This window comes from Hibiscus syriacus, unplaced genomic scaffold, assembly GCF_006381635.1.
Source record: "Hibiscus syriacus cultivar Baekdansim isolate YM2019G1 unplaced genomic scaffold, ASM638163v2 tig00111812_pilon, whole genome shotgun sequence".
Lineage (NCBI taxonomy): Eukaryota > Viridiplantae > Streptophyta > Magnoliopsida > Malvales > Malvaceae > Hibiscus > Hibiscus syriacus.
Window position 1 is genome coordinate 2,624,244 of NW_024063187.1, and position 24,131 is coordinate 2,648,374.

The 24,131-nt window shown below is 35.4% G+C and overlaps 1 protein-coding gene and 1 long non-coding RNA gene across 2 annotated transcripts; one reads left to right on the forward strand and one right to left on the reverse strand.

Annotated features, from left to right (window-relative positions):
• Positions 1–16,985: 16,985 nt before the first annotated feature.
• LOC120171113 (diacylglycerol lipase-beta-like) lies at positions 16,986–22,433 on the forward strand. The gene is made up of 8 exons (XM_039178904.1): positions 16,986–17,150; positions 17,398–17,718; positions 17,923–18,122; positions 18,218–18,568; positions 20,565–20,765; positions 20,918–20,988; positions 21,585–21,724; positions 21,988–22,433. Exons 1-8 carry the CDS (start codon positions 17,111–17,113, stop codon positions 22,320–22,322), a joined length of 1,659 nt encoding a protein of 552 aa, XP_039034835.1. The 5' UTR covers positions 16,986–17,110; the 3' UTR covers positions 22,323–22,433.
• LOC120171114 lies at positions 18,785–19,160 on the reverse strand. Its single transcript, XR_005520850.1, has 2 exons — positions 19,047–19,160; positions 18,785–18,844 (listed from the first exon to the last, which is right to left on the reverse strand). It is a non-coding gene; the product is annotated as an uncharacterized LOC120171114 (long non-coding RNA).
• Positions 22,434–24,131: the final 1,698 nt, after the last annotated feature.

Genomic DNA, 24,131 nt, shown 5'->3' on the forward strand with positions numbered 1-24,131 from the left:
TGATTTCCCAGACAAAGACTTGATGGCTATATCCTTAGAAGAAACAAGTACTTCAACAGATAGTTCCTGGAGAATGTATTTTGATAGTGCATCAAATGCATTAGGACATGACATCGGGGCTATACTGGTCTCCCCAGAAGGGAATAATTACCCATTCACTAGCAGACTGAATTTCGATTGCACCAACAATATGACAGAATATGAGGCTTGTGTTTTGGGGATTTGAGCTGCAATGGGGCAAAATAAAAAGGTCCTGCGAGTATATGATGATTCAGCCTTAGTAATCTATCAGCTCTATGGAGAATGGGAAACCAAGGATGTAAAAAATACATCAAGCATCGAAGTTATCCAGAGGAAGCCACTGAGACTGATAAAAAAACCATTAGAAGGATGGCAGCTGGATATGTCCTTGACGAGGAGGTCTTATACAAGAAAAGCCATGATCAAGTCCTGTTAAGGTGCGTAGATGCAGAAGAGGCTAAGATGATAGTGGAAGAAGTACATGACGGAGTTTGTGGAACGCATGCAAACAGGCATATGATGCCAAGACAAATAACGAGATGCGAATATTTTTTGCCCACATTGGAAAGTGACTGCATCAACTATGCTAGAAGATGTCATAAATGTCAAATTTATGGAGATAAAATAAATGTTTCACCTCATCCACTTCATGTGATGGCGACACCATGGCCTTTCTCTATGTGAGGCATGGATGTTATCGGGCAAATCTATCTGAAGGCTTGAAATGATCACCGATTCATCCTTATGGCGATTGATTATTTCACCAAATGGGTAGAGGTTGCATCATACGCCAGTGTCACTCAGTCCACTATTTTCAAGTTTTTGAAGAAAGAAATCATATGTCAGTATTGTTTACCTGAAAGGATCATTACCGATAATGCTACAAACTTGAACAACAAAATGATGGATGTTTCTTGTGAGAAATTCAACATAAATCATCACAACTCTACTGCTTATAGACCGAAAATGAATAGAGCAGTAGAAGTAACAAATAAGAACATCAAGAAGATAGTGGAGAAAATGACTGAAACCTACAAGGATTGGCACGAGAAATTGCCTTTTGCTTTGTTTGCTTACCGAACCTCGGTGTGAACTTTGGCTGGGGCAACCACATTTTTATTTACATATGGGATGGAAACAGTGCTGCCAATTGAGGTAGAGATTCCGTCACTCCGGGTCTTGTCAGAAGTCAAACTGGATGATGCAGAATAGGTGCAATCCCGTTATGATGAGCATAACCTAATAGATGAAAAGAGATTGAAAGCCATTTATCACGGTCAAATATATCATAAACAAATAATTTAAGTACGTGACAAGAATGTGCACCCGAGAGTATTGTGTGAAGGAGATCTTATGCTTAAGAGAATTTAGCCAATTTAAAAAGACTTCAGAGGAAAATAGATGCCAAATTAGGAGGGGCCTTATGTTGTGAAAAAGGTCTTCTCCAGAGGAGCACTTGTCCTGGCTGAAATGGACGGGTCGAAGCTGCCAAATCCTGTTAATTCGTATGCAGTCAAGAAGTACTTCAATTAGGATGAAAACCCGAGAGAGCGTCCTAAGTCGAAAAAGAAAAAAAAAGAAAAAAGAAAAGGAAAAAATGTTTAGGGTGGAAACCCAAAAGGGCGCCCTAAATTGAAAAAAGAAGAGAAAAAGAAAAGAGAAAAAGAGAAAAAGAAAAAGGAAAAAATAAGGTGGGTTCAAGATGAAAATCCATAAAGGGCGTCTTGAAACCAATGATGGGTCCAAATTGAAAGCCCGAAAGGCGATTTGGATATTGATTCAAGAAAGGTCCTTAATCTAGACAGTAAAGCATTCCGACATCTGAATCTTCTACAGACTTAATGAGTCAGAGAAAGGTTGCACTCTCCTGAACGTTGTCGCATCTTTGAAGATCCCTTGACAAAGGTTGCGTTCAAGGTCATCTAACGACATATCAGCTCAAGAAGTGCCCACATTATTGAGATCTAAAACATCCATTCATTCTTCATTTATGTATTCATTTTCCGGAATGTTTGTCATGTATGGTTTGTTCTTTTTACCTTATGAATAAAGACGATCATTTCTCTAAACTAATTCCTTTTTAAGCATCTTGGGTTTAATTTAAACCTAATGATTTATTCACTTCTAAAAAAGATAATTGCTTATTACTGTACAAAGATTTTTGAAAAGTACAGGTACTCAGAAGCCGATCAAGGCTCATGCACTATACTTGAGATGGTTGAGAAGCATTTCCCAAATCAAGGATAAAAAATAAAGTATGCACTTCAGATTTAAACATTCAAAGAATTCAAGATCGGGAATTAGAAATTCAAGATTCCAGAATACTCTCCAGAGCCCAAAATAACATATTTTGCATATGCATTTTAGGCACACCTAAGAGCATTGCATCCATAGCATCGCATGTATGCATAATTTTACAGATTCTTGTTAGAGTCAATTTCAACTTCACAACATTGAACTCGAAGCAACACAACTTACAAAAGATTGGATTTCAACTTCACAACGAAGGATATCCAACTCAAAGTCAGTTCAGTGAAACTTACTCAAGATTGGATTTTAACTTCACAATGAAGGATATCCAACTCAAAGCCAATTTGGTGAAACAATACTTGGATTTTAACTTCACAACGAAGGATATCCAACTTAAAGCTCACCTTCACGAATAAGGAGCCACCCGCGATTTCAACTTCACACAAAGAATGATATTGTGCCCAACAGATTGACTTGATTTCACATCAAATAAGTCATCTGCAACAACAGGGGTTTATTCCTCGGCCAAGTACAGTATGATTCAAAGGCGAGAAGAGTTATCTGTCAATAAGAACTTTCGAGATCGATTCCATTCAGCTCGAGGATGTATTTACCGCAAGGTAGCAGCAAGGAACTACTTTACGGTCAAAATTTTCACATCAAGGTCTTTAAGTCGAGAAGAAGACCAAGGTCAAGAATGGCAATAAGAAGTCACTTCCCGATTTTCCTATGATTTCAACTTCACGACGAAGGATATTGTACCCAAAAGATAGACCAAACTTCACGACGAATGAGTCATTTGTAACACATCAACACCAAAGTCTTCAGGTCATGGGCTAGAAGGCGATCCAGGAGCTATTTGCCAAAACTTTGAGTTCGATTTCAACTTCACGACGAAAGATATCGTGCTCAGAATTTTTCAGTTCAACTCAACCTCACGGCAAGGGAGTCATTTCACGATACAATCCAAATTAACAAACCAGTCATAACATCGAATTTCAACTCTACAATGGTGGATATTCGATAAAGGATGTTAAGCTCAGTGATACATTCATAGACGAAAATTGTGTCTTGTGATCTTTGCCCTATTATCGTTACACGACTATGGGCAAAGAGGGGCAACTGTGGACACTAATTTTCGTCCATTTTATTATTGTTATTATGGTATAATACATATACAGTTAAAACTCTATAAATTAATAATGTCAGGACCAGATAAATTTATTAATTTAGAGAGTTATTAATTTATCGATAAATTAATAATTATTAATTTAAAGAGTTTTTAAGTAATTATACTGTACATACCAAACAAAAAGGCAAATTAGTCTATGATCTCCAAATAGACTTGAACTTTAAAGGAAAACAGACAACTATTGAATCATATTTCAATAGAGTGTAATATATTTTTTTTAGTTTCTGTGAATTATTAATTTATGATTTCCTTGGGACCGAAAATTATAAAGGGATCTCATGAAAAATTATTATCTTATTATTTTATCGAGTTTTTCAATTTTTTATATTGGCCCAAAACGGGACCAGACAAATTTATTATTTTAGAGAGTTTATTAATTTACCGAGTATTAATTTAAAGAGTTTCTACTGTACATATATTTATATTTATTCATTTACATGTCCAAATCCCAAAGTCATGTTACAAATGGATAGGCCCAAAACCCGAGGACCAGCCACAACCCAACAGTGATCCATAGTACAAGACCCGCGACCTGAACCAGTAACCCGAACCGACCCAATTGTCAACTTGAATTGGTTAGGGTTTTAAAACCCTAACCCTCACTTTACTCCAATCGCATCCCCCTTCCCTCCATAGCGCCGCTCCTTCGAAGTCTCTTCTTGCTCCATGTCGACCAATTTTACCGGCGCAACAACGAACGTGGCATCGTGGGCTTGTAGGACTCATCAACAACCAACAAAGCAAGAGATTTAGTTTGAATAGGACCCAAAATAGGGACTAAAAATAGCTTTTTCCTAGGCTATAAATTGATGTAAACTCACACTAAAAACACACACGAGTTACACAAGAAAATCATACGAAGTAAACACAAGAGATACGAGTGAAAATATGAAAATATTCGAAGCATTTGTAAAAATTTTGAAGAGAAATAAAAAGGTAACATTCTTACCTCGTGCGGTTTTTGCTTGCATGTTGCTCTTTCTTTGTTTTCGGTTTTAAAAAACCCAATCGACCAATGATCGGAGAGGAGGGCAACTAAGGAGTTTTCCTCAAATCAAGCCTTCCCCGAGGTTATATTTCAAAAATCGTTTTGATATTTGAGACAAGGGATGACGAGAGCTTTAAAAAGATGTAAATTTTTTTCCGACCACCGCCGATGAACGACGGTCGACAAGGTGGTGTCCGCTGGAATCTGGGTTGGGGCGGCGGTGTTCTTCACTAATGTAGAACACCCAAGAACATTTTAGAGGTTTGGTCCGTTTGTGTAAGGAAAATGAAAAGTGTTTTGGGTTTTTAACTTATATACTGGACCAGTAGAGACCCATCGACCCCACTAACGGTTCCTATTTTTGCTTGGGAATGGGGTAATTGCAACTTTAGCCCCCCTGTGTTTTCTACACATGTATTTTGGCCCCCTTTAATTCAATTGTATCCCAAATTCTTCTTAAATTGACCCTCAATTTTGATTTTTCTTTTAATTTAGCCCTTTTATTATTAATTTATATATATATATATATTCTTTATTTATTTTTTATGTTTTATTATTTTTATTTCTTTTTTACTCTTATTATTATTATTACATATTTATTTATTTATTTTACTTATTTTTATTTTTATTTATTTTCTATTTTTTTATTATTATTATTACATATTTTTTATTTATTTTACTTTTTTTATTTTTATTTATTTTCTATTTTTTTCATTATTTTTTATTTTTTTCATTATTTGTTTTCCTCCTAACATTTATATATATATATATATATATATTTATCATTATTGTGTTTTTCCTTTTTTATAGTATTTATTTAGTTTATTTATTAAATACCACATTTATATATATTGTATTTTTACTTCATTTTTATATTTTCTTTTCTTTTCCTTTTTTTGCTTCAGTTTTCTTTTATTCTATTAAATTTCAATATTTTATTTTTATTTGTTTTTATTTCCCTCATTTATTTATTTATTTGGTTTTGTTTTGTTTTGTTTATTTTATTTTAGTTTGCTTATTTTATTATTTTGCTTTTTAGAGATTAGCCTTTTATTGTTTTTTTATTTCTTTAGGATTTATGTTTTAAAATAGACATTTTTATTGTTTTTTGCGTGTTTTAATAAGATCACTTTATTTTTGTTTCTTTTAGTTCATCAGTATGCATTTTTATCTTAATTCGATTCTACACTTTACATCTAACATTTTTAGACTTTTTTAAAGGTATGTTTTTTTAAAATCCAATTGAAGGTAAGTAATTTGGATCAAAATTTTACCTTTTAATTTAATATGCAATTTTCTTAATTAAAGACAACTGTAAATTATTCAGTACCAAAAGGGCAGTTCAAGGGTGCTAATCCTTCATTGACTGTAACCGACTCCCGAATCTGACATATCTTTAGTAAGATGCAGATCAGGTAAGAAACCAAGGTATCCGATCAACCCATTTTGTTCTTAAAATAAATGATCGGTGGCGACTCTAACCATTTCTTTCACTTCGAAGCCCAATTCCGGGCCACCTGAAAGACGGTCGTGACAAATACATATCACAATTAAACCTAAATTTAAACCTTTTTTGGGTCTTCATTAATACATATAACAAAGTTTTTACCTCTCTTCATCGAAAATGTTTTCTTCTTTCAAAGTGTTCATGTTTCATTCGCCTTCGTTTAAATTATATAATTTTGTTAATGTTTATTTATTTATTTTTGAATAACTTTGTGTTCGTTCGTTTAGTGTTCGTAAATATATTAGTGAACATATTCGTTTAATGTTCACGAAAATATTCGTTTGGTGTTCAACAATCAATACATTTTTTACCTTTTCTATGCAAGCCAAAGAAAACTAATGAAATTATACCATTAATCCCTAAATTCTTTAGACTTCACAGTTTGAACTCCACAATTTACATTATGTTCAATTTAGTTTATTTCTTCATTAATATTTAAAATGTAAGAAATCAAAAGAAAAAGAGCATTGTGTAAACAATCTTATAAATGAGCAAATACGAGACACACATTAATGAGCTTATAAATGAGTTGATAAATGAGCTTATAAAGGAGTCAATACACGAGTTTGTTCGTAAATATAAACGAATCGAACATACATTCATTCATGTTCTTTCATTTATTAAATAAAAATAAAATTTATGTTCATACTTATTTCTTAGTTTAATAAACAAACATAAACGATCGTTACATAAACGGTTCATGAATAATTTATTAACAACTTTGTTGATTTACATCCTAATACAGACAAATGAGATAAACTAATGATTAGGAGGCTTGAGAAAACTTGTTTGGGGTTGTGAACCACTTCGATCCCACCTAAGGATGGGCATAAGATCCGTACTCGACGGGTTCTGATCAGACCTAATCGGATTTTTTTAAAAAAATTCAAACTCAGGTCGAGTCAGATTTTAAATTAAAATGTTTAGGTTCGGGTCGAAATCAGATTTAGAGTTAAAAATACCCTACCCACCCGACCCGGGTACTTAAGGAAGTATTTTAGTTATTTTTTAAAGTTTTTTTTAACTTTCCCTTTGTAATCTCAGATCCACGATTGTATTTGCAATAGAAGTGCAGAACAGTCTGAATAGTCTTAAATTTACCCTAATTCCTTTTCAATTTTCTCACAAATTCTTGCCATTTCTTGCTTAAGATTCAATCCTACAATTTCATATTCATTCTATTCCATCAGAAGTCTCAATCTTCTTCGGTTCATACTTTTATCGGTTCTTCCTGTAGAGTTGATACCCAGTAATCGACAACAGTAAGTCAACTAAATTTAAGAGTAGAAAAACTTTAATTTTTAGTAAGGTAAGTACTTCTTTTCATGATTTTTGGCTTTGTTAGTTTTGAATAGAGAAAATAACCTAAGTGACAAAAAATGCCTTATAATATACGATTTTAACCAACTTTTTTTGGATTTGCCTAAATGACCAACTAAATCGTAATGCGATCGATAATTCGCAACGCGATCTCCGGTATCGTAAATCAGTTTCCAGATTCGCAACGCGATTCTGACTATTGCATTGCGATTTTCCAAATTCGCGTTGCGATTTTCCTAATTCGCAATGCGAATACGTAAATCGCAACGCGAATTTGGAAAATCGCAACGCGAATTTGGAAAATCGCAATGCGAATACGTAAATCGCAATGCGAATACGTAAATCGCAATGCGAATACGTAAATCGCAATGCGAATACGTAAATCGCAATGCGAATACGTAAATCGAAATGTGAATATGTAAATCACAACGCGAATCTGACTATCGCAACGAGATTCTGACTATCGCAATACTGAATTTCAAATTCGCAACTCGATTTCTAAATTCGTAACTCGATTTCTAAATTCGCAACAGGTTTTAGTTTCGCAACACAAATGTTTTGGGTATATAACTACGCAGCAGTAGCAACTCATAACCTAAATCCCTAAATCGCAACTCATTCATCTCCATCTATTACTCTCTCCGACGACATTCGTTCCTATATCCAACGACATCCTTCCCCATCCGGCAACAGGTTTTAGTTTCGCAGCTCGTTTGTTTAGTAAATTAATTTACAATAATGAAATCATCTAATGTTGATCATGTTTGGATAGACTTGTGTTTTGGAGGGTCATGGGAGAATGTTCATGGTGTTTTACAATATATGCCTTTACCCATGAATCTTCAACTAAAACTTTCATTAAAAAAGTTAACTTATAAAACTCTAATGTTACGTGTTGCAAATAAATTGAATTTAGAGCCCCTAAGTGGATTTAGGCTATCTTATCAGAGAAATGGTAAAGTTTATTTGTTAACCGACAATGAAGATGTTGAACGATTCATTGCTTACATTAGTGTTTCAAGTGATGATGTTACATTGTATGTTGTTGAACCTAGAAGTAGTGAAGTTGGGTCAGTAGCGGGTAGTCAACTAAGTTTTTCAACCCCAGTTTATGGTGCTCAAAATTTAATGGTTCCACCACAATTTCATCACCAAGCAAATATTGTTTCACCACATTTCCAATACCAAAAACAATCTCAAAACCCACAAACCTTTCCCTAATCCAATCCCAATCAACTTTCAGCACCAAATTCCGATTTTCGTATTGACCAGTTAGACGATGATGAGCCAACAGAAAAAATTGTGAGTACTAGTCAGTATTCGAAATTTGATCTTGGTCAATACCCGGACTTTGATCTTGGTCAATACTCGGATTTTGATGATTTTTCAGAAGAAGAAACAGACCCTGCGTGTAATAATTTTGATATTGGTCAATACCCAAATTTTGATGATGAAACAGCCGTTGCCGAGGAAGATGTTGATGATAATGAGGAGGAAGTTACGACTGTAAATGAACATGTTGAACATCCATTCTGTAATTCATATAACACTGAAGAAGAAAACGAAGAAGAAGAAATCCCCAAAGAAAAGTCCCCGAAGAAAATATCACGGGAGTATAACTGGAATATGCCAGAATTACTTCAGATACCGGAAGAAGAGTTGGTAAAGATAGCAATTGATTATTACACAAAAATTATTCGTATCAAGAAAGATGATTGTTTTGATACAAAGGAAGACTTGAAGATAGCTTTGTATACGAAATGTGTGGAAGATGGCTATCAACTAAAAGTTAACAAATCAAGCAAAGATCGTTTCGAAACAAGGTGTATGATTGACAAAAACTGTACGTGGCGTATGATTGCAAAGAGGATAAAAGATTGCGAAATATTTCAAGTTAGGACTTTTATTGATAAACATACATGTTCAAGAACCCAATTTTTTCCTCACCATAGACATACAAACAAAAAGGTGTTGGGTGGTTTTCTGGCTGAGTTAATGTTTTTGAATGACAGAGTATATCGGGGACATGAAATTATGACTGACATGAATGATCAGTTCAAGATTAGTATCTCATATTCTCAAGCTTGGAGAGCCAAATGTTATGCCTTGGAATTGTTGAGGGGGTCGCCAGAAGCATCGTTTGCCCAACTGCCGGCTTATTGTCACAATTTAAAGCTGAAAAATCCTGGGTCGGTAACTCATATCAAAACAGATAGAGATGAACACTTTGAGTTGCTGTTTATCGCCATTGGTGCTGCGGTTAGTAAATCAATATAATTTTGTTGACTCATTTTTGTTAGTTACATGCATTTCACATTTAAATGATTATATTTCTTGTGTATATGATTTTGTAGATTCGTTCGTTTATTAATTGCATGCGCCCAGTTATTATAGTTGACGGAGCACATTTAAAAGGTCGATACCTTGGAGTAAACTTATTAGCAGTAGACATGGATGCTAACAATGGGATACTGCCAATAGCTTACGGGGTTGGCAAATCTGAAACCTCTGATTGATGGACATGGTTTATGGGGCATCTTAGGGATTGCATAGGTCCTATTAGCAATCTGACAATCATATCCGATAGGGCAAACTCAATTGACAACGCTGTTAGAAGGTGTTTCCCAGATGCTTTTCATGGACTTTGTGGTGTTCATTTGTATAGAAATCTAAAATCAAGGTCTGCTGGTATAAAAAATCACAAATGGACATACTGGAAGGCTGTAAAAGCTTATCGGGAAGTGGATTTTAATAAGCATATAACTGTTTAAGACGTGTTTTGCCTCAGTGTGCTCAAACACTAGAAGATGTCGGGTTTGAAAGATGGTCAAGAGTACATCAACTTGGAGAAAGATATGGTTTCATGATGTCTAATAGTGCAGAATCAATCAACGCTCTAAGTCGTCATTCCTGGAAATTACCCATTTCTATGTTAATGGAGTTTTTTCAAGCCTCTATTCAACAGTGGTACTACAAGAAAAGAAACCATGCATGTATTTTTCTTTAAATTCGTAACTTATCATATATTTTACTAAGTATTATTATTTAAATTTATAGGAACATTGGAACATCGTGTGTACACCATGGACTGAAAAAAAGATAACGAAACGTGTTGTGAAGTCAACGTCATGGAGAGTTGAACCATGTTCAAACACTTTGTTTGAAGTACTGGATAATAACTTAAATGGGCTTGTCGATCTAAATGCAAAGACGTGTAGTTGTATGAAATGGAAAACATCTGGTTATCCGTGTGGCCATGTTATAAAAGTTTCTCTTCATCTAAACCAAGATGATTCAAGCGCATACGCTATGGATGCTACACTACAGAAGTATATCGACAGACTTATGGCGAGATTGTCTACCCTATTCCACATCCTTCTGAGTGGGACATACCAGAGACTTACAAACAGTTTTGCCACCAGCCATGGACAGAAGGCTACCTAGCCGAACAAAAAGTCACGATCGTATACCGTCTAAGGGTGAAGAGAAGAAGAGATCTACATGTAGTCGGTGCATGGAAAGTGGTCATACAAGGTTGACATGTGGATCACCAGTGCCATCACAATCATCTTTCCTCTACCAAAATATGGATCCTCATCAAATCCCAATCACACCGACTTCACCTTTTGGGATGTTAACTTAGGTGATTTTTATATGCAAACATTGTATTATGTGTGAACTTTTAACATTTTCAGTTAGGCATGTATTAGTAACTTGAGTTTGACATTGCTATGATATGTTCAGTTGTTATCACTTATTAGACATTCATTTGACTATCGCAACGCGCGCAATGCGAATATGACTATCGCAACATGAAAATGACTATCCTAACGCGGAATTGACTATCGCAACGCGGAAATGACTATCGCAACGAGAGAATCGCAATGTGAAATGAAAATCGCAACGAGTGAATCGCAATGCAAAAATGAAAATCGTAACGCGAAATTAGTTTCACGTTGCGATTTTCATTTTCGCATTGCGATTCACTCGTTGCGATTTTATTTCGCATTGCGATTCTCGTTGCGATAGTCATTTTCGCGTTGCGATAGTCTGTTTTGCATTCAACATAATACAGATTGAAATCAACAAAATCAACTATACATTTCAATCAATTAAACAAGCACAAATATAATTATGTACACATCAATTAAACAAATCAACATTTATAAATCATCTTTTACAAATCAATTAAACAATCAAATAATAATAATGAATTATTTCCTCATCAATTATTGAATCAACTTTGGCACCCATACATCCATTTCAAGCAGCTCACTTCAGGATTAACCTGCAGAAACCAAACATTGAATCAACAACACTTTCTACACATCTAAAACCTACAAACAGCAAATTATTAAATTCTAGCTACTTAACCAAACATTTTCAAACCAAAAAGAGTATATGTTTAACAACACTTGCATTTGACTTACAAATTGTTTATGGACACTTTCATAACGCGGATGCAGGTAGGCAGCGTCTCGCATATATCGCTCTAGCCATAAAATGCTGAAACCACAAGCCTACTGCACCTCTATCTCTATCGGTGGGAGGTAGAAACTGTGTACTTCCTGTCGTCAAACGCTCCAAGCATATGCATATGAGATGACCACAATCCCCTCTGGCTTCCTTCGTTTGTTGTGGCGCGGTCTCGTCTCTGATAACTGTCATTGAACTTCTTTGGCTTCTTGTTTCCAGACTTAGTCCAATAATAATTGCATCTAAGAATTTAGCCAAATGAGAGCTCCATCCCTTAATAATATCTCTCAAATCAGACAATGATATGTAATTTATCATGCTGTCATATACTATTGTCTTTAGGGATGGGAGCTGAAGCTCGACGAAGCCAATGAGTACGGTCCAAAACAGGGATAAACACCTGTATCGAATGTAATAATTCAAATTGCGTACTTATTTATGAACACCTTCAAAATATTTAAAAAAATATACTAACCTTATCGACCTCCCACCATGCAGGATAAAGTGTAGCTTGTCCATTAGCCAACACATATGATTCCTGTCATTGATTCTTCAAGTGAACTACGTGAAAAGATGTCGGCATAATTGTATATCACATTTTTTTTATATTTTTCTTCAATTTCCTTACAATTAGAAGACGTGTCACCCATGCATCAATATGCTGTTTTACAAAAAAAGGCATATATTAGTGAATTACATAAATTTTAAAAAAATTTAATTAAACTGAAATATAAGAAGAAATATAAGACTTACCCCCCCTCAAAATAGTCGTTGTCTTCAACCCCTAATAATACACCCCACCAAGACCGTTCACCGTTCAATCAACAAATGCATATCATCGTTGAGTTTGTATATGTCAGCGTAACACCCTTGGCTCCGCTCATGTAGATAAAAATCAACTGCGGTCTTAGCCCAAAGAGTATTATCCAGAATTGTTTCCGGTAGTTGTTTCCTCTCCACTTCATCTGCCGGAATGGTACTGGCCGGTAACTTATATGAAAGCCAACAGTCATCCATCATGTCCGGTACGTGAGGGGGTTCTCAATAATTCGATATATTACGCCGTGTTAATCGGGCTCTAGAATGTTGGGAGGGACCTCTTCAACGATGACAGTGGCCTCTTGAACGGTGGGAGGGGACTCTTGAGGGATGATAGGGGTCTCTTGAACGATAGGGGAGGCCTCTTGAACGATGACAGGTGAGTCGGGCTTTTTCTTACGGATTCTTCGCACTATTGGGGTGAACGGAGATGTAATGGCACGTGCACGCCGTCTGATACGTAAACTCCGTCTTGTAAGAAAAACCCGACGTAGAGCATCCACCTTAGCGGGCCGCTAAAAATAAATTAATACATAAATCAGTAAATAAACAGACATGATATTAAACAATGAAAACAAAGACAAATATATTTCAAACTTGCACGGTATTCACCCAAGTCATTATTATATCATTGTTCACAAAATGCATCAGATAACATTCCAGAAGTAAGCACTTATATAAACATTTAAAAGACAACATATAGGTTTAGTGAGGTCAATGACAACATAAAGAGTAGTAGTTTATTCTTGAAACTTAAATTTTTAACACTGTGAAGTTAGTATTTGTCTTTGGTTGAGTAATGCAATTCATTCAAGTTTCAATTTGCAGAAGAAGAATAGAATCTGAAACTTAAAATCGCAACGCGAAAATGACTATCGCAACGCGAAAATGACTATCGCAACGCGAAAATGACTATCGCAATGCAATGACTATCGCACGAATTTGACTATCGAACCAGAATCGCAATGCGATTTTCATTTCGCATTGCGATTCTTTTGTTGCGATAGTCATTTTCGCATTGCGATAGTCATTTTCGTATTGCGATTTTGTTGTTGCGATTTTCATTTCGTATTGCGATTCTCTCGTTGCGATAGTCATTTTCGCGTTGCGATAGTCATTTTCGCATTGCGATAGTAAACTATTCTTCTCTGCAAATTGAAACTTGAATGGATTGCATTACTTCAACCAAAAGACAACCAAAAACAAATACTAATTTCACAGGGTTAAAGAATTAACAGTTAAACAGTATTGGCAGCAACCGAATGAATTTACTAAGCAATCTAAGTGAAATTACGAGTAAATTTATCATCAAGTTAAATATGAAAAATATTAAACTTACCTCATTGCATAGAGTATGAACCTCATTCTACAACGATGCTACAATCTCACGTAGAGCTGCTACCTCACCACGTAAAGTAGACACCTCAACACGCCAGCACCATGTCATCGCGTAAAGTACCGACCTCTCACGTAAGGCATTGACTCATTACGTAAACTCCCCTAACTCATCCCGGGATGTGGAGGTGGAGAACAGGGAGATAAACGTCGTGGCATCTTTGCCGGTCGCCTATCATGAGGTGATGGTGGAGAAGAGGCTCGATGTAATGACATAATAGGTGATGACTCTCATTGTGGAGGTGTATATTCGGGTCGATCAGGTGATGGCTTAGGTGAGGTGACGGCTCTCGAATTGGTGGCTGTCTCTCATCCGTGCCATAAAAAAAAACTTATAGCTTGCCACCAATCAGTGGCAAGCTCAGCTTCCGTGGGTGTCAGCCTCTGTAAGGAGTGTTGGCCTCCTAACAATATAAAAGCTCAAACAAAGTTAAACGTACTAGTAATAACTGTTTATAAACATATGGTAGTATTTGTGTTAACTTACATTATTTATTGTAGTATACGGTAGTAAATCTTCCCATTGCTGCAAGGATCGTTTCCTCTTCCAGTAAATAGCCCTAGGATATCATTAGAAGTTTTTAATGCATATGTCTGCATGGCGGGAAAGGCCTCAAATATCCAATCTACAAACAATATAATACAAACATTAGTAATTGTTAAAGAATTAATATAATTATAAAAATTATTACCTTAAGGCCCAATAAAGCCTGACAAAGTGTATTTGGAACCATCGCCATGCAAACTTTTCCGATCATTAAAGGCAAACGACAACTTATTCATGTAGCTCTCCATAGATACGAACCCCACGGAAACAAGTTCCATGCATTTAGGTCCTCTACCAATTTAATTAGATCATTAGGAATAGGTTGGGCCTCTCTGCCTAAAAAGCCGACTGCAAAAAGTATTAGAAGGCATACTCGGACAACATCGACGTCATCCCATCCGAGTAAAACCATCTTTCTTATTCAATAATCTCGTCAAGTCTTCCCGTGTAAATTCGACTCCCGTTGACAGCTCAGGAAAAACCCAGGAAAACCATGATAGGCGTGGTTTGAAGAAACAGATGGGTCAACATAGCATCTCCACCCGGATGTTGTACTTTCAGCCATGGCCCGAAGCAAGTATCCTCAAATATTTTTCTTGTGCAGGTGAAAGCTTCGACGCAATTGTTTAGGCCAGGCTTACTTTATTTCTAAGGTCAATTGAGCCGAATAAAAGTTCTGCAAAAACAATAAACATACCAATTTAGATATACCAAAAATACACTGTGAAGATATGAACAATAAACATAAAGAGTAGTAGTTTATTCTTCAAACTTAAATTTGCAACACTGTGAATTTAGTATTTGTTTTTTGGTTGAAATAATGCAATTCATTCAAGTTTCATTTGCAGAAGAAGAACATTTTCTGAAACTTAAATCGCAACACGAAAATGAAAATCGCAACATGAAAATACTATCGCAACGCGAATTTGACTATCGCAACGCAAGAATCGCAACGCGAAATGAAATCACAACGACAGAATCGCATTGCGATAGTCATTCTCGGTTTCAAATACTAAAATTGAAGAAACTTGAATGGATTGTATTACTTCAACCAAAGACAAAACAAAGACAAATACTAACTTCACAGGGTTAAAGACTAACAGTTTAGCAGTATTGACAGCAATCGAATGAATATAATAAGCAATCTAAGTGAAATGGTTAATCTATTATTGAAAACACCAGTAAACTTATCATCAATTTCAATATGAAAAACCTAATAATAATGCAAAAATTTCAAAAAAATAATTAAAAAAACTAACCCTCGGTGGTTGATTTGATTGATTTTCCATTTCTGACCGTGAATGATTTCGCGGAGATAGACTGATATCGTCGAGATGGGGACTGATTTCGTCGGAGATGGGGACGGATGTCGCCTTAGAGAGTGAGAGATGGAGATGAGACTGAGTTGTGATTTAGGGTTTTAGGTTATGAGTTGCGATTACGGATATACTGTGGACTGTTCAGTATTCCGATATATTAATATATTCGTGTTTGGAATTTGAAAAAAAAATACGCGTTGGATACGAATGGCGCTATGTAAATCGCATTGCGATAGTCAGATTCGCATTGCGATTTATATATTCGTATTGCGATTTACGTATTCGCATTGCGATTTACGTATTCGCATTGCGATTTACGTAATCGCATTGCGATTTTCCAAATTCGCGTTGCGATTTACGTATTCGCATTGCGAATTAGGAAATCGCAAACGCGAATTTGGAAAATCGCAATGCGATAGTCAGAATCGCGTTTGTGAATCTGGAAACTTTTGCGTACCGGAGATCGCGTTGCGAATTATCGATCGCATTGCGATTTAGTTGGTCATTTTGGCAAATCCAAAAAAAAAAAATGGTTAAAATCGTATATTATAAAGGATTTTTGGTCACTGAGATTATTTTCTCTTTTGAATATGTGAAAAATATACTATTTATGGAACCCATAAACTGCTACGGAGATCGGAGAACTTTTTTCAGTTTGTTTTGTAGGGTTCGAATTTCTATTGCTTTAAACCATCACTTTACCTTCACTAAAGATTGCATACTGTTTTTATTATAATTTGGTTGTTTTTTTTAATTTAAAAAATATTTTTATTGTTTTTTTGAAATAAAAAAATAAATCTGATCGGGTTCAGTTCGAGTTTATAAACTATAAATAGAGTTGGATTCGGATCGGCTGAAATCTTATTTCATGCATATCTGGTTTGGGGTGGAGGAGTTATTTTTCTCGGGTCTGATCGACCAAATATCTGATTCGACCCAACCCATGCCATCCCTTCATGTATGGTGCCATGTCATTGAATAATTTGTATCATTGTATGTACATACCCATTTATTTTTTCTACTAAAAGATTATCGATCAAATTATTTTTGAAACTTTAGAAGACTGTTGAATGTAGTTTTAGGTCCAAAAGTATTATTTGACTTATGGCCCAAACTCTCTGATTTAAAAAAGACTAATGGGCCCAAAATCAGTCTCAGAAATACGTGCTCGCCGCCACGGAGCATGGCCAAGCGCCGCCTCTGAAGTTCGTCCAGAACCACTGTTTAAATTCACTACCAGAACATCCCATTTCTCTCTTTAACTGTATCTTCATTAATGGCTAATCAATATTGCAAACGCTTCTTTCGCCAGCTTTGTAAGTATGCTTCACCTCTTCTTTATCAATTATTTAAAACTTAAACCTTTCACACTTTTGTCATTTCTAATGCATTTTCTACCTGTTTTTTTCTTCTTTAAAAACCAGACCTTTAGTAAAAATCTCATCTTTCTCTGCAGTTGTGATGCAAACAGAGTAAAATTTCTTGAAACTTTACAGGGAAAATTTCAATCTTTTTGTTCTTATTTTGATACTGTATTTCTTGGTTTTTTATTTGTGGATTTAGATAATACGAACATTTTGATTAGAAGGCAGAAACTTTTTGGTAGAGTTGTGAATGGTATACTTAACCGCTGTCAGTCACAATGGTCAAACTCAGATGGAATGAAAGAACTCAATAAAGAGAAAGAGGCAAAAACAGTGGCTCAAGTTTCTTTGAAGGCTGAAGTTGATAAGAAGGCCGTATCCGATGCCGATACCAGGTTTTTCAAGTTTAGTTCCGGTGATGAAGATAATGTTGATAATACCAAGTGGAAATTAGAGCTTGCTTGGCTCACAAAGGCTCTTGAACCAGCTCTACAATTGTGTAGGTGGGCTCTGCCAATAGGTCTGTTTTATGTCGATTCTTGTCCCAGAATCTTGTTTTAGCTAAGTTGATCACTGCATTGTCATTATTAGTTTTTTTTCGAAACTCAAGATCATACTCGAATTATAAATTAGGTAGCTATGAAGTTTCATTGCATCTTGAGTAGCAATTGGTTTTTTGGTTTTATGGCTAAAAGGGTCGATTATATCGAACATGTATATGCAGGAAATGACGTAGGAGATAAGCTCCCGTCCAGCACTCGATCAGTCTCAGAAATCATATCTAGCATTCAGAAGAGTAAGACTGTCATTGAAGGTTGGAGCTTGAGTGATCTTACTCTAGGCCTATATCTTATTTACCTTCGTCAGGCATCTTTGAATCCGTTCGAGGATGTTAAGGGTGTGAAGATAACATCAGATTCCATTGTAATTGCTGAACACACTAAATGTATCTGGAGAAGGTTTTATTTTATTTTAGTAGATATGATAAAGGGTCTTATTAAGATGGTTTTGTGATGCAGGTCCAAGATCTGATATACCATATGGAATTAGCAAGAGGATGTTATAAGAGCAATGCTGCCATCCTTGCAAGGACCAGCATGCTTAGAGAAAGCAATGTTTTGAAATTCGTAAAGGACTCTAGTGTAATGAGGCCCGGATATTATATAGGAATTGATCCTCGAAGGAAACTTGTAATATTCGGAATCCGTGGAACTCATACCGCTTATGACCTTTTTACTGATATTGTTACATCAAGTGATGGGGATGTTACATTTGAAGGCTACTCAACTCACTTTGGCACAGCTGAATCTGCTGGATGGTTTCTTCAGCATGAAATAGGGACAATTAGGAAGTGCTTGGAGAAATATGAGGTGATTAACTTACTGTCTTATAAATCTCAAAGCATCCTCCTCTCTTGACTTTAACTCTACCTTAATTGGTTACCCCTGAATCTTAATGAATTGTTGAATAAATAAATGCCATGTGCAATACATGTCTTTCTTTTCTTAAATACTTTCCTGTGCTTCTGTTGTAATTTTCATGGAAACATATATTTCGAGTACTTAGCATTAAGGGTGAAAATTTTCTGTTACAAGACTTGTGTGGTTTACCAAAAATATTGGTGCTGCAAAGTGACATGAAAATTCCTCTACTTTTGCTCTGTACCATACTTTGGTACCCCTGAATCTTAATGAGTTGCTGAAATACATTTCTTTCCTCAAATACATTCTTTTTTCTTCTGTTTTTATCTTCTTCAAAATATACTAAGCATTATGGGTGAAAATTTCCTGTTCCAAGACTTGTGTGGTTTACCATCATTATTGTTTCTGCTAAGTGACATGAAAATACCTCTACTCATTTTTGCTGTATTCTTTGTAAGGCCTTATGCTTTACTCATTCAGCTTTGAATCATTGGAGACCCTAGTTTTGTTTTTTGGTTCATAATGAATGATTAAATGTGTCCTTTATTTCTATCATCACGGTGCTCTGCATTCTGATTCTGTCATTGTACCCTTTTTTGTGGCTTACATTTTCAGTGAACTATGAATAACGTTTCTACTGCGAAACTCTAGCCCTTTACAATTTGCATTCTGAAAACTTTAGTAGAAGATACAGAGAATTTAGCTCTCATTTTATGGAAGATACTTGTTTATAAACAAAGCATTACATTTAACTGGGCTGGTTTTCTTCCCAACCTTTCTTGTTCTTTGGCTATAATCAACTATCGGGAGAAAATAATTGAAGTTAAAGGTTTTGTATTGTTGTTGGGGAAAACCTTTGCCTATAAGGATTGGTGTACCTATAAATCTTCTTGTTTTTAGATTCTATGAATGAATGAAACGCACACGCAAATAAGCAGTAGGCAGACAGATCCGGATTCTGTCCAATTTTTGGATCAGTAGATGTTATTCTTAAGTGGTAATAATGTGTGTAGTGATTACTTTTAGTGCCATTTAGGGTGTTTAAGCCATTCAAAATTTTAATGAGCTTGTAAATGTGATCATTTTAATGATGCTGGAAAAGTATCATCGCCTAACCTTCATTTGTTGTATAGCTCTTTTTGAATTTTCTTGCCTGTTGTTTCTCTTTCAATTTATATGTATATAAACTTAAAATTCGGCTTACAAGCATTAATTTAGATCAGTAAAGTAGTAGTACCCCCATGAATATAAGGCTGTGGTTCTTAGGAGTGATGAGCAATATCAATATGGGGGCTGGGCGGGTGGTTGAAATTGAATAGCCTCTTTGATAGGAGCATCAATAGTTGGTGATGCTAAATCTGCGGTGATTCATCTCTTTCCAATTAAGGCAACAGTTAAGTTTTTCTCTATGATTTTAATTGGTCTGTTTTGGATATCTCTGTTGTTTCTATTCGGTGTTTTTTTTAGTACCAGTTTGTGAACAATTTATGGTTTGGAGTTTAGTAGTGTACCGAGGAACAGCGTTTATAGATGGACGTTTTATAATGTATAATCTGTAGTTAGGTCTCATTTTTGTTTTTTTTTTCCTCCCTATCTAACGATGTGTTTTCTTGGCTTGCTAATTAAGGGCTGATGTGCTAAATTAGGGATTCCATAAGTGGATTGAAGAATCATTTTCTTAGAGAGTTTCAATTTGGTTCTAAGCTTTGACCTAAGGGTTATAGCTTTATTGTGGTATTTCAATCATGGTTTTGCTTTCTTTTAACGTCAAACCATTCACGGCAATAATAAATTGCTTGACTTCCGCAAAAAAAATAAATAAAAGATTTAATCCATTTTAGGCCTCTCTAAGCGTTCCTGTCCTTTGCTTCCCATACCGATATACTTGTTAATTTTAAACCCAAGTTCTATTTTTGTTGTCGTAGTGAACCTACTTCATTTACAGGGATATAGGTTAAGGCTGGTGGGGCATTCACTTGGAGCTGCGACGGCTTCTTTACTGGCAATTATGCTTCGGAAGAAGTCAAAAAAGGAACTTGGGTTTAGCCCTGACATCGTCTCTGCTGTTGGATTTGCGACTCCTCCTTGTGTATCCAAAGAACTTGCTGAGACCTGCTCTGATTTTGTCACAACCATTGTAATGCAGGTAACCCAACTCCTCTACTTGTACATTGAAGAAGCTTCTCTAGCACTGGAACGTTTCCTTGTATTAATTGGGTTCCCCAGTTCAGTAGTTTTCCATATTGTATGTCTTTCGACTTCTGTTTCCCAATGCTCTTTGTTTCTCGTTCCATAAAGGATGACATCGTGCCTAGATTAAGTGCAGCATCTCTAGCACAGCTGAGGAATGAAATTCTTCAAACAGACTGGTAAGCAGGCAAATGTCTTTTAATGAACATGTGAAGTTTCCTCTTTAAATTACATTAATGAGTTTGAGATCAAACATGTAAGGTACTTGGAGGACAAAAGCTTTCAGAGTAACCGAAATGTTACCAACCTAATTTATCATTGATGTCAAGGGAAAATTTTTCATAAAAAGTGCTTGCATTTATGTATTAGCTTGAATTCAAATTGTTAGAGTTAGCAAACTCTTCACATTTTGGGGTAAGTTCCACAAAATTCCTCAAGTTTTATGCTAATTCAACTCAAGTGTGTCAGTTTTTAAAATTGACGTCCTATCCCTAAACACTCGATTGGATAACTTGGTCCGACAAATAACCATGCTGCTAAATAACATTGTCGATGTTGGAAGAAAGAGTACTCAAATGTAACAGTATAGCTAGAGTAGAATAACCCACAGCTAGAATCTGATCTTTCTTGTTATGTTTCGATTTTTATTACATATCTTGTATAGAGTGACATTTGTTTTTTCGGATTAAGGTATTTTGGTTTTTCAAGATAGATTGATATGCAAACTTCGATTTAGTCACAATGAGAATTTAATCCCATGCTTCTGTCTTAACAGGATGAGTGTAGTGGAGAAAGCAGACTGGAAAACTGTAGTAGATTTTGTTACAAATGCAAAACTGGTTGTGTCTTCCGTACAAGACGTAGCTCGGAAACTTTCTGATTATGCGCATTTTAATAGTAAAAAAGAATCTTCCGGTAAGTGTTGGAAACTATTATCCATTTGTAGCAACCAAGTACAATGGATATCACATTACCTATTCTATACCCATCTATAACACATAAAAGCAAGCTCTAATAGTTTTTAAGAGAAGATTCAAGTGCCAGGTTATTTACATCTATGAAGTTAACATGCATTATCTTTGTAACTTTTAGGCCAAAGAATTTCCAAATCGAATTTGCTTTTATATTTCAGTTACTATTTTGTGCATTCCTTTAACAAATGCACTATTTGAAAACAGATGGTGCCACAAAAACAGAAGCAACATCTGTTCCTCAGGCGTCTAAATTTGAAACGAAGAACGTTGCCGTACTAAAAGGTGCCTATAACGTGCCATTATTTGTTCCCGGGACCGTTTACTACCTGAAGAGAAACGTCGAAACCGATGCCGGAAGCGGTGATAATAGGGGCCAAGAGTACTTCACACTTTGGAGGAGAAATCCAGGGGAACATTTCCAGAGGATAGTACTGTCGAACAACTTAATATCGGATCACAGGTGCGATAGCCATTTGTACGCTTTACGAGACGTGCTAAAAGGTTTGCCTATGTCCCATGAAGAAGACATATTCATATAAGGAACAGCTTTAGAGATCAAAAATCTTTTACACCTTATATTGTCTTCAAATAAATGCAGGTTGTAATGTAATCGAGGTTTTTATTTTTATTTATTTTTACTTTTTTTGCATTAAATATAATATTATGATTTATGGTGTAAGTAATGGTCAATAGGGCTTAGCAATACTTTCCTCAATTAACAATGGCATATATTTTGTACCAACAATAATTAAGAAAAAATGATTAATTCACTGTAATATTCGATAGCTTATAACCCTAAACTTTTTTAACCATTTTTTGGGTACTTTTTTTAATTTTTTCCCTTCTATTGATTTAGTAGACTGTGGCATGAATTATTTTTGTGTTTTGGAGATTTACATTCCATATGTTCGTTAAACTGCGAGCATATCTTTCATACCTTTAATAAGCAAAGATTTTACATAATTCCATGTTTCTATAAATGGGCAAAATTTATATAATAAAAGACCTCAAACCTTAAATTGCTTATTTAATCATACCTTGTCAAACTAAGCTTATCTTCAATACTTTAATAGTGCTTTTTTATCTATATCTTTTAACTGTTAAACTCATCATGTTGTAGAAGTAAAAACACTCATTCTTGTTATTAAGTTTCTAATCTTAAACTTAGTCATTCATGAACTTCGTAATCCTCTAGATTTGATTATAATATCTAGAACAAATTTAGGGAGTTTTTTTCCTTTAAAAAAAAGAGAAAAGATTTGTGTGGTTTTATTGAATTAACTCGTACGTCCCAAAACGCAATCATAGACCTCTTTAAAAAACTTCCCTAATCTTGAATGGAGAAAAAAGAGTGCGCTATGGCTACGGTTATCATCCAAAAACAACTTTACAGGCAACAAGAGAGCAAAAACCACACCAAAGCTAGCGGTCTAGAATCTCCGATTCTGCAGAACAAACAATCGACAACCAAACAACTTTAAGAAAAAAATACACAGTGAAGATAAGTCACAATAAAAACCATGCGAAAATCACAAATCAAGGAATGAAATGTCGAAAACACAGAGACAATAAGCTCCTTAAACCAAAACATTCAACAATAACTGCTATAGCTTAATGCAGCTATCTTCAATATTCACACCATATTGCTTAGTCTCTTTGTGTTTAACGAAAGACCCACAATAACTTCGAAGACTCTCAATAACCTCTTTATGTTCTTTACCATCTCAACATTAGCCTCTGAAAATTATTAAGTCATCTGCAAATTGGATATCGGAAATACACAACTCCCTCTTACCAACCACCACCGCATTATAAAGCCCTACATTAGTGTAGTTTTAACTAACAACCCATTCAACGCCTCTCTAACTCGGTTGAATAGCAAGGAGATACCAAAACCCTTAACCATCTCTGAATAGTGAACCTATTCGACAGGGACCTATTCACAAAACAGAAATTAATAGAGTTGAAACGTAGAGGTTAATCCATTTTCTCCATTTCTTGTCAAATCCCATCTTCTTCAACACAAATCCCAAAAAATTCCAATCAACCGAATCACAGCTCTTCCTAAAGTTTGCTTTGAAAATGATTGCTTCTTTATTGTTTCGCTTAAATTTATCGATAATTTCATTTGCAATTAACGAGCAATCTGTACTCTGTTTCCCTGCAATGAATTCAAACTGACAATTGTTCAAGACTTAATTAATGCACCCTGTTAGCCTTCTTGATAGAACCTGAGCTAGGATCTTATATACACTCCCCACGAGCGAGATGGGTCTTTAGTCATATGCACATTCCGGAGCACTCTTCTTCGGGATAAGGTTGACGAATGAATGATTGAGTCTTATCGT

What these genes read in the sequence shown, in the direction of transcription:
- LOC120171113 (XM_039178904.1), top strand. Translation starts at nt 17,111, where the DNA reads ATGGCTAATCAATATTGCAAACGCTTCTTTCGCCAGCTTT. An exon ending in AGTGCTTGGAGAAATATGAG is followed by an intron (nt 18,569 to 20,564) that starts GTGATTAACTTA and finishes CTTCATTTACAG; the next exon opens with GGATATAGGTTAAGGCTGGT. An exon ending in GAAATTCTTCAAACAGACTG is followed by an intron (nt 20,989 to 21,584) that starts GTAAGCAGGCAA and finishes CTGTCTTAACAG; the next exon opens with GATGAGTGTAGTGGAGAAAG.